This window comes from Peromyscus californicus, unplaced genomic scaffold, assembly GCF_007827085.1.
Source record: "Peromyscus californicus insignis strain IS unplaced genomic scaffold, ASM782708v3 Scaffold_3__1_contigs__length_106647218, whole genome shotgun sequence".
Taxonomy (NCBI): domain Eukaryota; kingdom Metazoa; phylum Chordata; class Mammalia; order Rodentia; family Cricetidae; genus Peromyscus; species Peromyscus californicus.
In genome coordinates, this window is record NW_026294551.1 from 23,027,030 (window position 1) to 23,044,150 (window position 17,121).

Here is a 17,121-nt window from a genome sequence, read left to right on the forward strand (position 1 = left end):
TACTCTGCATAAAGTACAGTATGAAGTGAACATAACTGGGCTCCCCTTGAGGTTGTCTGTCCAAGAGAGTATAGAACACTGAGCAAAAGAATTGAAATTCAAAACACAGAATGGCATTCTGTTGCAGAACATTCAAAATCAGTAAAATCAAACTTCATTGTTTGAAAATGCAAACCTAGGTCATTGAATTTTGAGTAAAAGAAAGAAAAAAGATTACTCCCAAAATTGGAATAGTAACCCTGTGATAGAGGGAGGGAGATATAGTCAAGAAAGACATGTGGGAACTCTACTTGGTGAAGCAAAGACTCTCCGCTGGGCTTTGAGTTGGGTAAAAACTGGCTTAATACTTATTTTCTATGTTATACATGAACATTTCATATACCTTCCAATATACCTGTGTTTTTATAATACCAAATACAGGGGTCTCTGTGGCCACCACAGCTAGCAGAGTAACGGTCTGTGGGAGGCAAGAAGGCAGTTCAGTTCAACACGACTAGGTAGGTGGCATTGGTTCAAACTTTGGGAGTCTGACTCTGAGTAATTTATTTTAGGCATATTTAAGCACAGCACAAATTGGTGAAAACTTTTCTGGTGATAATTAACTCAATCCCTTGTGCATAATAAAGCACCCACACATCTCTTTGAGTGACAGTAAGTTATATAAAGATTGGATGTGAATACATGGAAACTCTCTGTAAAGTATATGTGATATCTTCCATAAAGATGGGTTCTATGGATTGACTGCATGAGACACCTTCTGTAAAAATAGATTCTATAGATTGAGAAAAATAAGCTCATGATAAGGATCTTAGGGAGGATCCATTGTGGTCTTGTCAACACAGGTAGCAAAAGGTCACCAGGCTATTAACCACATCTGCCCCCAGCCTCCTGGGTAGATAACAGGCTATGCATCCTTTTCTTTGAAGGAACAACACTGTGTGTTTAACATTCTAGGTTCTCCTTATCTGTGAGCACAAGGACAGACCTTTGTGCTGGCTGTAACCAAGTACTAACAACCAGATACAGATAAGTAACATGGAAAGCCTTTTTAAAAACAAAGTGAAATTGAATCAACAATAGGTGGACATTGTTATTAATTCACAAATTGTTCTGAATATATGTATCATTTCACAACAGGTCCATTGATTTTTACTATAAAGTGACATAGATGAATCCAAAATAAGGTTCACTTGATCTCTGTTAAAAATAACTATTGTATCTCTATTTAGGTAAAGATATTACCATGAAAAAAGGCCAGAATGAAACCCACTTACTTGCAGCATATTTTAGCTACACTCCGGATCAATTAAATCAATTAAAATAATAAATCAAATTGGCTAGTTTGCAGCACTCTTCAGGGTGGTTCCACCATGTAGCGAACCATGACAAGCACTGCTTCCGGGACTGGTATTATCTACCTGTCGTCTATGACAAGAATGTACCTTGTCTTTGGGGACTGGAGAGATGGCTCTTGCTGTGCTTGTAGAGAACCTGAGTTTGTCTCAAGGATCATCATGGCAGAGGATGCACAACTTGCCTCTAACTCCAGCTCTGATGTCCTCTGCTAGCTTCTACAGACACCTGCATACATATGCATATGTGCACACACATGTACACCCACAACACCCCCACAAATAAAAGTAGATATTAAAGAAAACTGAGTCATTCCTCCCTCCCACCAGAAGCTATGAAAGAAATAGCTCTTAAAAAGTAACATTCTGTTTTTTGTTTTTTGTTTTGTTTTTTCCCTTTTTTGGCATGGGGAATTGTCTTTCCTAATCTCCTTAAATTTATATAGAAGCCTCTATAATTAACAAAACACCTTTTATTGGTGCTTTTATTTGTCTCTGCATATATGTTATTAAAATATTATATATTTTTAAGTCTGTGTGTGAGTATGCATACATCTAGCGAAAGTCACAGTCTCTTAGACTATAAGAGATATCTTCATAAAATTACATCACCATAGTCCTGACCTAAGGGTACAGTGGGTCATACAAAATGAAAACAAAGTGAACAGAACCAAGATACAAAATGCCAGGTGACAGTTCTCTTGGAAGAAACTGAAACAGGAAAGAGATTTAGATGATGGCTCAGCAGCAGTGGACAAGGAACACACCAGGAAAAGGAAATCGTGTTTTTCATCCACCTTCATAATTTAGCCAGGAAAAGAAACTTGGCTAATTTGATAATCACCTGTTTGTTTATTAACCTAAACAATAACAGGGAAAGAATGCTGCATGTGAGGACAGCAGCCCCTCAGCAGGGTATAAAAGGGGATGTGGGCAGGGAGACTCCCACTTCCAAACCTTCCAATCCACCTCCTTGTGAACTCACCCAGAACCTCCACCTCTGACACCATGGTCAACTCCTGCTGTGGCTCTGTCTGCTCTGAGGAGGGCTGTGGCCAAAGCTGCTGCCAGCCCAGCTGCTGCCAGACCACCTGCTGCAGGCCCACCTGCTGCCGCCCAAGCTGCTGCCAGTCCAGCTGCTGCCAGCCCAGCTGCTGCAGGCCTACCTGCTGTGTTTCCAGCTGCTGCAGGCCCAGCTGCTGTGTGTCCAGCTGCTGCAGACCCTCTTGCTGCATCTCCAGCTGCTGCCGCCCCTGCTGTGGCAGTTCCAGCTGTTGTGGATCCAGCTGCTGCCGCCCCAGCTGCTGCATTTCTAGCTGCTGCAGGCCTTCCTGCTGCAGGCCCAGCTGCTGTGTTTCCAGCTGCTGCAGGCCCAGCTGCTGTGTGTCCAGCTGCTGCAGACCCTCTTGCTGCGTCTCCAGCTGCTGCCGCCCCTGCTGTGGCAGTTCCAGCTGTTGTGGATCCAGCTGCTGCCGCCCCACCTGTTGCATTTCTAGCTGCTGCCGTCCCAGCTGTTGCCAGACCACCTGCTGCCACCCCAGCTGTTGTGTGTCCAGCTGCTGCAGACCCCAGTGCTGCATCTCCAGCTGCTGCCGCCCAGCATGCTCTAGCAGTTCTTGCTGCTGAGCACTCTTACCCACAGTCTCCTGTTCTTCACCACCCAGCATTCCTGATGTGGACCACCTGTATGAGCTGATCCCGAGAGGCCCAGTGTAAAGCCTCTGATACAATTGAGATTAACTGGGACAACAACTATTGCTCCACTCCTTCCTGTCGCTGTCTGAATGAACATACATTTGAGCTTCCTTTGAACTCTGCAAACTCTTGCATTAATTTGTTCTTTGCTACACTTTTTAAAAATCAAGTTTCCTATATCTTAAATAAATTGAAAGTTTGAAGGTACATAAATAAAATGTCATTGTTTCTTATTTTTCTTGCTGAAATTGTTCCCAGTTGCCCTTTAATGCCTTGGTAAACTGAGAGTTTACAGGATCTTAAGGGGAACAGTCATCCCTCTGGGTTTCCTTTCTTTCTTTCTTTCTTTCTTTCTTTCTTTCTTTCTTTCTTTCTTTCTTTCTTTCTTTCTTTCTTTCTTTCTTTCTTGCTTTCTTGCTTTCTTGCTTTCTTTCTTCCTTTCTTTTATTAAGGGATTTTCTATTCATTTTACATACCAACCACAGATTCCCCTGTCCTCCCTCCTCCCACCCCCAGCTCTCCCCCCACCAATCCACCCCCATCCCCACCTCCTCCAAGGCAAGGTCTCCCATGGGGAGTCAGCAGAGCCTGGTACACTCAGTTGAGTCAAACCTCAGACTAAGAATATCCTAGTGTATCTACTTCTTCACACCTTTGACTTTCCCCCCTTTATGGGTGACGAGAGACCAAATGAGTCTAGAATAATAATCAGTGGCCATGCCACACTCCCTGAACACATAGCAGCTAAAACATGATGAATTTATTGTCTGTTTCTGTGATCAGGAATCAGGTACAGACAGGTTTCATTGTCTGTGTCCTTGTGTGTCATACAGCTTCAGGGAAGGTGGGTCTCATGTTAGGGACAGCCTGGAAGGGTCCACTTCCACGTTCACTGCTGTGGTTGCTGAGAACATTTGCTTCCTTGGTAGCATTGGAGTGAGAACCTCAGAACTCCCACACAACACCCAGATTCATCGAAGCCAATGGTGGAGGGGCAGTCTGTGAGGAGAGTTGGCCACAAAGAGGCCAGTCACAGTCTTCTGTCACTTCACCCTTGATTGTTGCCATGTGCTGTTGGTTGGAAGTAAATGGCTCACAAAGAAGGAATCATACACATCCTGTGAAACAGTAGATGGAGAGAACTGGGGGCTACAACAAGGAACCTTGTTCTCAGGTAGAATATAATACCAAGAAAAAGAAAACAAAGTGCAAATAGTGATAGTCTATGCAATATTCACAAAATTTCTGTGAAACTAAACTACACTGTTTACAGATATCCGTTGGCAGGCTAGTGGTGTCAAGAAAAGCCAAACAAAGATCACCTGTAATTCTGAAATGTATGTTCTTTTTAGACAGAGACAGGCAGGGGTGGAGCAATGGATCTGTTGTCCCAATCAGTCTCAGTTGTATCAGAAGCTTTACAATGGGCTTCCCGGGACTCAGCTCACAGATGGTCTCCATCAGTTATTCTGAGGCAGTGATTCTGTGAGGTTGTGTGGGTAGAAATGTGGTCAAGACAGCATCAGCTGTTCTTGGAGATGACATGTCTCTTTGCCTTGGCCTTAGGCTACACTTCCTTAAGAGCTATTGTGATGTCAATGTACACTTAGACATTTCTAGTATATGCATGTTTTCAGAATAACAAAGGTTATTTTCAAGCAGGGGAACTGAAATGCTTAGCTAGATTTAAACAGCAAGATTAGACAAAGCAATGAAAATATTTTAAGAGCAAAGAGGAATCAACCAATGGTTGGGGGGGCATTTCCATTATTTCTAATACATATATCACTCTCAAGATTGATAATACTGTTTAATATACATTCATTTTTATATTTAATATATTCATTCATTTAATATATGTTCATTCGTTCATTCATTATACATTCATTCAATATATATTCATTAGTAATTAATGGAGCTTCAATTTTAATTATAAGGAAGTTAATTGTACTGGAAATATGTGATTTTCCACTAGACACACATATTGTATTCTCTGTATAGATCACGAGGTTATGTTAGACACTGTTACTCACCTAATTATCCATTTTAGCTACAGGCAAGACACATACCAGGAATTTGTGAAAAAAAAATGGTTGTATATACTAACATGATGCTTGACAAGATATAACCTCAGCCTGTGCCAGGTTACTGAACGATAATCGCCTAGCTCCTGGATGCCTTTTGCAAATACAGTTTCCTTCACTCCATTCTAACTGATGGCATTTAACTGACTTCTTTCTTCTTTCATTTTGGTATTTTAAAAAGATGAAAAGAGCAGTTTAAAGGGAGAGAAATTACTCAAGAGACATTAAACCCCACCTACACAATGCAAGTACAGCCTAGGTAGACATCTCATGGTTCCAGTGCACAGCACTGGAATCAGTTATCCATTTTGTTTGTTTGTACCACACTGACATCAATTATCTGTTCTAGACAGCTGGTAAAATTGAGCTGGGGTGTATAGAATGATGTCTCTCAGTGTGGGGTTTCCTTTTTAACAATCCAGTGTGCCATCCAGAGCGACTTCCCACTGGCTTCAGTCCCATTCTCAGTGCTGTGGGCCTCTTAGTCTACAGTACTTCGAGCTCAGTGTTTCCAATTCAGGGAAATTTTCTCTGTGATTTGGATGCCACTGAGTGAAACATGACTGATTTTGCAATCTCTCTTATGAATGAAAACAGCTGTGTAGTGTGGAAGTTTTAAGAAGAGAGATTTCAATCTTGGTTGGGCACTGGGATAAACCATGGAATTTTATAAACTTTTGACACACATGATCTACTACAGACCTGCTAAGTGAGCTATTATTTTGGGCAAGAGTAGGCAAAGGCAATTTTTGACACTTCCCAAATGATTCAATTATGCCTCCAACTAGCTTAGTGGCTGTGATTGTTTATAAATTGTTTTACAAGGGAAATGTACTCCACTGTTCTAGTTGTGGGAGAGAGGGTTTGACTTAATTCTTAATACGTAATTTATAGTGTTTGGCTTGACCACAGACTCTTGCACATGTTAGACAGTGTTCTATATGTGGGCTACAGCCCCAGCCTTCTTTAACTTCCCTAAATCTACAGAGAAACCTCTCCTCTAATAATCAACTCTGTCTTTATCTTTTTACTCTGTTTCTATGACGTAGCAAATGTAGCAAGCATTTTACCACTACTGCTGACACATACATGTTTCAATCTTTCCCATTCTTCAGCACTACAGAGAAAAGCCTAAAGTAAAAAGCACAAAAATGAAAAGTTTGCTTAGCAAGCCAAGGAGATGAAAACCTTGCAGGGGGATTGGTCTTTAAATTATCCTAAGGATGACATCATCACTAGCTAGTCTCTGCTTCTTCAGCCTAAGGGAACAAGAGGAGGCAATGAAATGTCTTACGGACTTTAGATATACTTCGCATACCTCCTTATCAGAAACTCTAACCTCATAGCCAATGGGATGAGGATTGTGCACCCTTGGTCTCTACTATGACCACACATAAACAGATGTAAGCTGAAATCCTCCCATTTAATACCTGCTTCCTATCATTTTCTTGTTATATCATTATTAAAGGAAACCCTGAACTGAGCAGTCCAGTCCACCACTCAAATCATAGAGCAGGAGTGTCTACAGGGTCCAGGACCTCAACAGACACAGGAAAGTTGGGTATAAGCTAGACTAGTGGTTCTCAACCCTCCTAATGCTATGACCCTTTAATACTGTTCCTCATGTAATGCTGACCCCAACCTTAAAGTTATTTTTGTTGCTACTGTTATGAGTTGTGGTGTAAATATCTGTGTTTTCTGATAGTCTTGGGTGACCCCGTGAAAGGTGACCTCCAAAGGGGTTGTGACCCACAGATTGAGAACCACTGAGCTAGAGCAAGAGGCAACGGTATGCTGTGTAGTGGGAGTTCTGCATCTTGAAATGGAAACAACACGGCTGTGAGGATCAGTCACAGCCAGAAGACAGAATGGTAAAGGAATAGGGCCAAAGGGAACAGTGGAGGAACAAGCATTTTATGGTGTAACTCAGCTCTGTGGCCACAACTCTCCGAAGTGACAGTAGAATTACTTTTAGAGTTTTGCTTTGGTAGAAAAAAAAAAGAGTAAAACCCAACATTTTACCATCCAGCTTACCACCTGGCGATTATTCCATTTCCAGTTTTAAAAGATCTAGAAACTGGATCACAGACTACACAGGGAGGTATCCAGGACCTAACCTTGTCCCATCTGAGTCATTGTGATGAGCCATCAAATTAATGCAGCTTTATCCTCCCAGTCACGAGAAAAGATCTGTAAGAAAAATAATTGCCTGAATAGACAGTGGTGCTGTAAAGCATGAGAAAGAAGGACAGAGTGATAAGACACACAGCGTCTTGTGAAAACTCTTCTAGAAGGAACTGAAGCCCATAAGATACTTCACGAATAGTTCATCAAGAACTGACAATGAGTCCTAACACATCAGGAAAAGGAAATTGTGTTTTTCACCCACCTTCATAATTTAGCCAGGAAAAGAAACTTGGCTAATTTGATAATCACCTGTTTGTTTATTAACCTAAACAATAACAGGGAAAGAATGCTGCATGTGAGGACAGCAGCCCCTCAGCAGGGTATAAAAGGGGATGTGGGCAGGGAGACTCCCACTTCCAAACCTTCCAACACACCTTCTTGTAAACTCACCCAGAACCTCCACCTCTGACACCATGGTCAACTCCTGCTGTGGCTCTGTCTGCTCTGAGGAGGGCTGTGGCCAAAGCTGCTGCCAGCCCAGCTGCTGCCAGCCCAGCTGCTGCAGGCCCACTTGCTGTGTGTCTAGCTGCTGCAGGCCCAGCTGCTGTGTATCCAGCTGCTGCCAGCCCAGCTGCTGCAGGCCCACTTGCTGTGTGTCTAGCTGCTGCAGGCCCAGCTGCTGTGTGACCAGCTGCTGCAGACCATCTTGCTGCATCTCCAGCTGCTGCCGCCCCTGTTGCCGCCCCAGCTGCTGCAGGCCCTCTTGCTGCATCTCCAGCTGCTGCCGCCCCTGCTGTGGCAGTTCCACCTGTTGTGGATCCAGCTGCTGCCGTCCCAGCTGCTGCATTTCTAGCTGCTGCAGGCCTTCCTGCTGCCGCCCCAGCTGTTGTGTGTCCAGCTGCTGCAGACCTCAGTGCTGCATCTCCAGCTGCTGCCGTCCCTGCTGTAGCAGTTCCAGCTGTTGTGGATCCAGCTGCTGCCGCCCCAGCTGCTGCATTTCTAGCTGCTGCCGCCCCAGCTGTTGCCAGACAACCTGCTGCCGCCCCAGCTGTTGTGTGTCCAACTGCTGCAGGCCTCAGTGCTGCATCTCCAGCTGCTGCCGCCCCACCTGTTGTCAGACCACCTGCTGCCGCCCAGCATGCTCTAGCAGTTCTTGCTGCTGAGCGCTCTCACCCACAGTCTCCTGTTCTTCACCACCCAGCATTCCTGATGTGGCCCACCTGTGAGCTGATCCTGAGAGGCCCAGCGTAAAGCTTCCGTCTTAACATACTGATTTTTACCTCCCAAATACACATCCCTGTGTCTCTGTCAAATGAACACAAGATAGATTGTTCTATTAAATCTGTAAACTTATCCTTACATTTTTTTCTTCTCCATTTTCAAAAGTAGCTTTCCCCTTTGTGTCTTAAATAAACTTTAGCTTTGTAAGAATGCAAATGTGTCTGTGTCTCATCTCTCCTTGAATGGTCATCCTCATTTGTCAATGTTTTAGCCCATCTCTAACAATGCCGTGATCACAGCAGATGACTTCCGGTGTGTCTGCTGTCTTCCCCCTGTATTCTTCTTCCTGTGTAGGAAGAAGATCTCATAGGATGAGCACACAGATTCCCCTGACCGCCTCTAGTTGAAGAGTGCTCTGTAGGAAGGATAGAGAAGCCCCTGAGCACACAGCTCAAGCAAGGAAATACAGTTGTGATCACATGCTCTCCCCCACTTCCTTCCAAGAGGAAATATGCCACTGTGGTATTACTGAGGCCCTGGGTATTATGGAAGCTAGTTGTCTCCTGTGGGGCTCGGCTCATTGTGGTCTCCATTGGCTTCCTCTTTGTCTGGTATGATCTATCAAGTTCAAATGCTTCCTGAGACTATTGCCCAAGTAACTACTTCATGTTTGCCACTGCTCTCCACCATATCTGAGACAACCCCACCAGTGAAGCAACTCAAGACTCTCATATCCCTATTCGTGTGTCACCTAGCATCTACACAGAGACAATGTGAATGACTACACAGTGTCAAGACCTAATCTCAGGATTGCCACTTAGTGTATTGATCTATTTCATGAACCCGTAGCTATATCTTTAGTCCAATATTTGTGCAATTGTGTTATACTAGCCATCTCCAGTCTTTTTGCTGATTTTTTTTAAATGTCAGATGGTTTCCTTTTAGTATTTAATAATTTAAAAATACTGGGTCTCAGGGGTTGGGGATTTAGCTCAGTGGTAAAGCGCTTGCCTAGTAAGTGCAAGGCCCTGGGTTCAGTCCCCAGCTCCAGAAAAAAAAATATAAATAAATAAATAAATGAATAAATAAAGTCATGCACTTTTTAAAAAAAAAAATACTGGGTCTCATTGTGACATTTTCATATGTATAGAAAATAACTCCATCTCAGGTCTGTTGGCTTACCCTCCCTGACACTAATCCCCTCTCTGGCCTCCTTCTAACCCTAATCCTTTCCATATTAGTTCTCCTACTTTTTACAGTCCTTTTTTGGGTAGATTTCACCTGTGTGAGGCAACATTTGATGCTCCTCTTCCTGAGGCTCGCTTGTTTTACTTAATATGGTGTTCTAGGCTTGCAAATGACAGAATTTCATTCTTCCTGATGGGTAAATAATTCTCTATGGTGTGCGTATGCCACATTTTCATCACCAATTCATCTGTAGATACATGCTGAGCTGGTTTGGGGGCTTGACTATTATAAATAGCAACCCCATTAACTTGGGTGTGCCGGGATCTCTCCTGTGTGTTGTTTCAGTGCCTTTCTGTGCACACCCAGGAATACTAGAGCGAGATCATTTGGGAGCTCTACTTATAGTTTTTGAGAAAACTCTGCACTGATTTCCAGCTGTACCAGTTTACACTCACACTTGCAGGGTATAAGGGTCCTACTCTTTTGCATCCACTGTACCATTTATTTTTGTTTTCATAATGGTAAATATTCTGACTAGGGTGAGGTAGAATTTCAATGTAGTATGATTTATATCCTCCTGATGGTTAAAAAATATTCAACCATTGTTTATGTATTTAGTAGTCCTTTATAATTTTTTTCTTTGGAAGCATCTGTTTGTATCATTTATCCATTTATTGATTGGATCTTTTGGAGTTTAAAGTTTTAGGTCTTGGGGCTGGAGAGATGGCTCAGTGGTTAAGAGCACTGGATGCTCTTCCAGAGGACCTGGGTTCGATTCTCAGCACCTACACGGCAATTCACAACTGTCTGTAACTCCAGGGGATCCGATATCCTCATAAAGACATACATGCAGGCAAAACACCAATGCCTAATGTGGTAATTTGAATGTAATTGGCCCCCATAATCTCATAGGGAGTGGCACTATTAGGAGGTGTTGTTTTGTTGGAGTAGATATTGGGTATGGCCTTGTTGGAGGAAGTGTGTCACTGTGGGGGTAGATTTTGAGGTTTCCTATGCTCAGGATATCATCCAGTGTCTCAGTCAACTTCCTCTTTCCTGCAAGCCAAGATGTGGCCAGTACTATGTCTGCCTGCATGCCACCATGCTCCCTCCCATGATGATGATGGATGAATCTATGAAACTGTAAGCAAGCCACCCTAATTAAATGTTTCTTTTATAAGAGTTGCTATGGTCATGGTGTCTCTTCACAGCAATAGAAATCCTAAGACACATATAAAATAAAAATAAATGAATCATTAAAAATTTTCTAAAAAGAAATGTTATTAAAGTTACTATAATTTAAAAAAAAATAAATTTTTAGGTCTTTATGTATTCCTCTGGGTAGTGTATAGCTGACAAAGATTTTTTGAACCCAGTAGAGTGTCTCTTCATTCTATCAATTGTTTTGTTAAGTATACAGAAACACCTAAGGAAGTGTCCTAATGCAATTCCCACTTGACAATTTTTGCTGTTATTTCCTGAGCTATCAACTCTCTACGCCATAGCTTGAATCACTTTTCCCATATTTTCATCTCATACTTTGAAAGTTTCAAATCATACATTAAGGTCTTTGATCCATTTTGGATAAGTTTTTATTTAAACTTTTTTTGAGAATTTCATGCTTGAGTACTGTAGTTACATCATTTCTACCCCTCTTTCCCCCTTACTCTTCCTATGCCTCCAACTCCTTCTCCAGTTCAGGACTTCCCTATAATTATTATTGTTTTACACACACACACACATACACATACACACACACACACACACACACACACACACACATACACACGCATGGGGCGAGAGAGATACAGAGAGGGAGTGGGGGAGAGAGAGAGAGAGAGCGCCAATTGGATGCTGTTCAAAGAGAACCCATTCAATGTTGTTCTCATGTACTTGTGTTTAGAGACTTGCTTTTTCAGGAAGACAGGTAGGGATCAAGTTTCAGTTTTCTGCATGTTCTCCTGCTCTATTATGCTGGGTGTCTCCATGTGTTTTGTACTGTGGCATTATCATGCTGGTTTTATCTTGGCTCTACAACACCCGCTATTATGATTCCACCAACAAATTTAACGAGAATGAAATCAGGAAAACAATTCTACTCACCATAATTCCTATCCCACAAAATAAAACATCTAGAATAAATCTAGCAAAAGATGGGATAGACCTATATAGTGAAAATTATGAAATACTGAAGAAGAAAAAAAGACTAAAGAACACATTGATGCTGAAAAGGCATACCATATTCATGAATTTGCAGAGTTCTGAGAAAATGGCCATATTGCCAAAGTCTAGCTAAATTGTCAATGCAATTCCTACCACATACCCAATGAATTCCTTCATGGAACTGAAAAAAAAATCCTAAATTTCATGTGAAGGCACAAAATACTAGGAATAGTCAATACAATCTTAAACAAGAGAAGCAGCATTGTTTATTTTTTTTTTGAAGCCAGCATATCTATGGTAAAGACTTTCATGCTAAAAGATGTTGTGTTGGGGATTATGGTCCTATGTCTGTCCATACCCTATGAGCCAACCTTAAACTTGCCAGACAGCTTTGTGCTGGCAGCTGGCTCTCCCCTGCTCTGGTCTGTGAGAACTGAGCTTTAACCCCACCCCCCACCCCCCCCCACACACATACTCCCTGCAGGCCTGGCCAAGAGCTGAGTCTAGCTGGGAGCTGCATTCAACTGCCCCAGTTCTAGGAAGTTGGTGCCCACACTGTGGCAGGTGTCTTGATTTAGCTTGCTGTTTCTACTTAGCATGCCAGTTGCTCAAGTGCTTGCTGTATGGCAGAGCCTCTTAAAGGAGCTGTATCCATTTGTTTTCTCTCTCTCTCTCTCTCTCTCTCTCTCTCTCTCTCTCTCTCTCTCTCTCTCTCTTCCTTTTTTCTTTCAGTTTTCTCAGGCCCTATGTGAAAGTTCAGGCCCCATGTTTGAATGCCAAATGTATCAGGCTTTCTTTGGGGCCACCAACCAGCTCCCAAATCATGACTTGGAGACTTAATATTAGTTATAAATGCTCAACTTTATCTTATGCTTGTCCTACTAGCTCTTATAACTTAAATTAACCTGTTTTTCTTCATCTACACTTTGCCTTGGGGCTTTTTACCTTTCTTTCATTCTGTATGTCCTACTCTGTGTCTGATTGGCTAGCAGTTGCCTGGTTGGTTGGCCCCAGGCATCTCCCTCTTTTTCTCCCTCATTCTGTTCTCTCTATCCCCTCTCTTGAGCCTAGATTCCTCCTCCTACTTATTCTCTCTGCCTGACAGCCCCATCTGTCCCTCTACTACCTACTATTGGCCATTCAATTTTTTTATTAGACCAATCAGGTGCCTTACACAGGCAAAGCAGCACATCTTTACATCATTAAACAAATGCAGCATAAACAAATATAACACATCTTTGCCTAGTTAAACAAATGTTCTACAACATATTTGAATTATGATTAACTCCAAAGTCTCTTCACAGTCCCCACATAGCCCCATGAGCTACAGTACTCCACACTATCCAACATAAACTCTGATAGTTACATGGTTCACCTGGGCTGTCTGTGATCTTATCCCGTTATCCACAGAGAGTTACAGTCTACTGTAATATTTGCTACCAAAGCTCTAATTTTAGTGACTTGGCACTACTGAGTTTCTCTGTGATGCTGTTCACACTACTGCCTGCTTTTTCCATGTCACCTCAGTTAACAGAGTCTCCATGCCACCCTGAAAACAGTCTGTTGGGTCTTGGGACCTTATGAATACACCTATTCCAACATATCTGTTTCTCTGTAGAGTTTTATCCTTTCCTTCTCTTACTATGAGTTGTATGGGATGAGAGAAATATGGATTTGTAATCTATATCTCTGTTATATTTCCTCCTCAGAATGTAGCCACAGAAACACCACACATTCATTATCTCACAGTTTCTGTGCACCATGAGTTAGGTGCAGCCAGTTTTCCTTGTGCGTTATAAGGTTTCACTGAAGGTGTCAGTTGGCACTGGGGTCACCTGTGGGGAGACAACTTGGAAGAACCTGATTCCGTGATCACTTCTGTGATGGCTGAGAGTATTTGATCCTTTGAAGCAGCTGAAGTGAGAGACTCAGTGCTTTCCAAGTACTGAAGTCAGGCTGTTCTTGGGTTTTTGACACAGGAATCTCTCCCACTTAGTATGGGTTCATCAAAAAGCCAATGATGGAAGAAGAACCTGGGTAACAGAGCTGGCCAAGAGGAAAGCTACAATCTGGTTAGAAGTAAGTGGCTTGAGGACAAGGAATTACATACATCTTGAATACTAGGAAAATGATAACAATTGGTGGCAAATTTCAAGGTTGCCTGCCCCAGCTAGTATAGGGTATTTAGCAAAGAAGTAAAAATATACATGTGTAGTAAAATTATCTCTATACAACCTCCACAAACTTACCATGTAATTAAACTGCATTTGTCAGAGACATGCACTGAGGGAGCATCATGGCTAAGAGAAGTTATATAAAAGTAATTGAGGATTCATAATAGTAATTTTCCCCCTGAGGTCAAAGGATACATGTGGTCAAGAAAAGAGACATAGAAGCCAGTGTTCCCGACACAGTAATTTCAAATGAAGCTTGATTGTCTATTAATCCATTCTAATTGGTGTCATTCAGGTCTGTGAGTATTAGAGCAACCTAAAATAATAGGTAGGAAGACTACTGGTGTTTTAATCTACGGTGTTCAAAGATCAGTGGTTCTAAATCACAGACATTTTTCTATTATGCAAATAGCCATATTACCAAAATGTAATCATCATTATTATTTTACTTTTTTGCCATGTAGACTATTTAGCGAGGTGACCTCAGATTTCACTGCCCATTGGGACAACTGAGGGACACCATAAAATATGGACACCAAGTCCAAGCCCACTACTATAAAATGAAAAGCCTTCTACAGAGGTGCCAGACACTATAATTTGTGTCTCCCACGGAGGTTCCATCTTGCAGCCACTAATCACTTGTGTTGGCTGAAGATTTGTGACTATGTACATGGATGTGCAGGGAGAATTCACTGTATTTTTAGCTTTAGGGAAAGGGCTTTCCTAATCTTAAACAGAAATAGAAATTTTCCTACTGATAACCACAGTCTTCATCCAATACCTCTATTTCCTCCTTGGTCCCTCTTATAACAGTGGATCAAACAATCAACAGCAAACCTCTGACATGCATCATTGCTTAAGCTACATATTATCTAATTCACAACTACGAGTCAACAAAAATACAAGTAAACCAAATGTTTGCTAAGCAAGTAAGTGTGATACAAATCTTGCAATGTGCTTGGTCATTAAAGGGCCCTAATTAATACATTTAATGATGTCATCACCTAGCTACAGCAAGTCTTTGCCTGTTTCTTTCTACACCAGCAGAGCATGAATAGTGGACTGGTAGCATTCCTTATTTTTAGAAACCTTAATCACCTGGCCACTTGGGTGGGATTTATGTACCCCTTAAGCCATTACTGTGTCCCTACTATAAATAAATATAAGCTGCTGTCCTTTCATGTAGAGTACTCATTCTTTTTACATTTTTTTCAAAGGAGGTCCTGAAGGGTGAAGTCTAACCCACTTACCCAAGCAGAGACTCAGATGAGACATCTATGGGGATGAGGACCTCTGCAGACACAGAAGGTCAGGGCCAAAGAGAACAAGAGGCCGGAAGTTGCTCATCTAACCGAAGTTCTGAAGGACATCTGAAAAAAGCAAGAGCCCAGGCCAGGAGTTCCTGCAAGAACTCCTTTAAACATTAAAGCAAGATGGACAGGCTACCAGAGACAGAGGAGAAGAAGCCCACACAGCAGAACAAAGGCTCCTAGACTTTGAGGTAGGGCTGAGCTGAAGCCCATTTCCCCTAAGAAGAACTAAACTCAGGGTTAGAGCTTTGTTTCTGGGGAAAAAAAAATCATCATTCAGTTTTCTGCCTAAAATTGTTCTGTGCTTCTCATTGAAAAATAATCTAGGAAGCGAACCATGCTCCACATGGGGTAGGAGATATGGCTTAATAGGCTTCCTATTCTCTTACCATTGAGTGTTTTGTGGTCAAACCTTCTGGGCCAACCTGACCCATTATGGATGAGCCATCAGTATAAAAATATTTTATCCTCCTGGGTCACCAGAAACAATTATGAGTCTGTAATACCAACAATTACCTAAGAGTAGGTAACAGGGCCGTCCACCACGAGACTGAACTATACAGTGCCTAGACACACGTCATGTGACAATTGTTTGGAAGAAACTAAATCAAGAAAGACCCTTGGGAAATGGTTCAACAAGAGCTGATGATGAATCTTAATACCAGGAAGAGAAACTGTGTTTTCCATCTACATTGATAATTTAGCCAGGAGAAGAAACTCATCTAATTAGATAATCACTTGTTTATCAACACAAACAATAACAAGAAAAGAATGCTGCATGTGAGGACAGCAGCCCCTCAGCAGGGTATAAAAGGGGGTGTGGGGCAAGGAAACTTCCAAACCCAATATCTTCACTCACTTGTAAAACCACCCAGAACCTCCACCTCCGACACCATGGTCAACTCCTGCTGTGGCTCTGTCTGCTCTGAGGAGGGCTGTGGCCAAGGCTGCTGCCAGCCCAGCTGCTGCCAGACCACCTGCTGCAGACCCACCTGCTGCCGCCCCAGCTGCTGCGTGTCCAGCTGTTGCAGACCCAGCTGCTGTGTGTCTAGCTGCTGCAGGCCCAGCTGCTGCATCTCCAGCTGCTGCCGCCCCTGCTGTGGCAGTTCCAGCTGTTGTGGATCCAGCTGCTGCCGCCCCAGCTGCTGCGTTTCTAGCTGCTGCAGGCCTTCCTGCTGCATCTCCAGTTGCTGCCGCCCCTGTTGCCGCCCCAGCTGCTGCATTTCTAGCTGCTGCAAGCCTTCCTGCTGCCGCCCCAGCTGCTGTGTTTCCAGCTGCTGCCGTCCCTGTTGCCGCCCCAGTTGCTGTGTCTCCAGCTGCTGCCGTCCCTGCTGTGGCAGTTCCAGCTGTTGTGGATCCAGCTGCTGCCGCCCCAGCTGCTGCATTTCTAGCTGCTGCAGGCCTTCCTGCTGCCGCCCCAGCTGCTGTGTGTCCAGCTGCTGCAGACCTCAGTGCTGCATCTCCAGCTGCTGCCGCCCCACCTGTTGCCAGACCAGCTGCTGCCGCCCAGCATGCTCTAGCAGTTCTTGCTGCTGAGCACTCTCACCCACAGTCTCCTGTTCTTCACCACCCAGCGTTCCTGATGTGGACCACCTGTATGAGCTGATCCTGAGAGGCCCAGCGTGAAGCCTCTGTTCCAACTGATAATGATTTGGGCCTCCAAATATACTGTCCTTACTTCTGCCTGTTTATTATTTTTCTCTAAAACGACCACAAATTTAAATTTTCTCTAAACTCTGTATAAGTTTGACCCATGGGAAGAAAATGGTTCTTTACCATATTCTTAAAAATGGAAACTCTCTTGTAT

The 17,121-nt window shown here is 43.0% G+C and overlaps 2 protein-coding genes across 3 annotated transcripts; both read left to right on the plus strand.

Moving 5' to 3' along the window:
• Positions 1-2,360: 2,360 nt before the first annotated feature.
• LOC128122657 (keratin-associated protein 4-3-like) lies at positions 2,361-8,421 on the plus strand. The gene is made up of 4 exons (XM_052758288.1): positions 2,361-2,452; positions 2,513-2,951; positions 6,533-6,534; positions 8,352-8,421. Exons 1-4 carry the CDS (start codon positions 2,361-2,363, stop codon positions 8,419-8,421), a joined length of 603 nt encoding a protein of 200 aa, XP_052614248.1.
• Positions 8,422-16,208: 7,787 nt separating this feature from the next.
• On the plus strand, positions 16,209-16,850 carry LOC128122658 (keratin-associated protein 4-3-like). 2 transcript variants are annotated; one of them, XM_052758290.1, is made up of 2 exons: positions 16,209-16,602; positions 16,825-16,850. In XM_052758290.1, exons 1-2 carry the CDS (start codon positions 16,209-16,211, stop codon positions 16,848-16,850), a joined length of 420 nt encoding a protein of 139 aa, XP_052614250.1. The 2 variants fall into 2 exon arrangements, with proteins under 2 accessions (XP_052614250.1, XP_052614249.1); XM_052758289.1 differs by having other exon boundaries at positions 16,209-16,360; positions 16,421-16,850.
• The last annotated feature ends 271 nt before the right edge of the window (positions 16,851-17,121 follow it).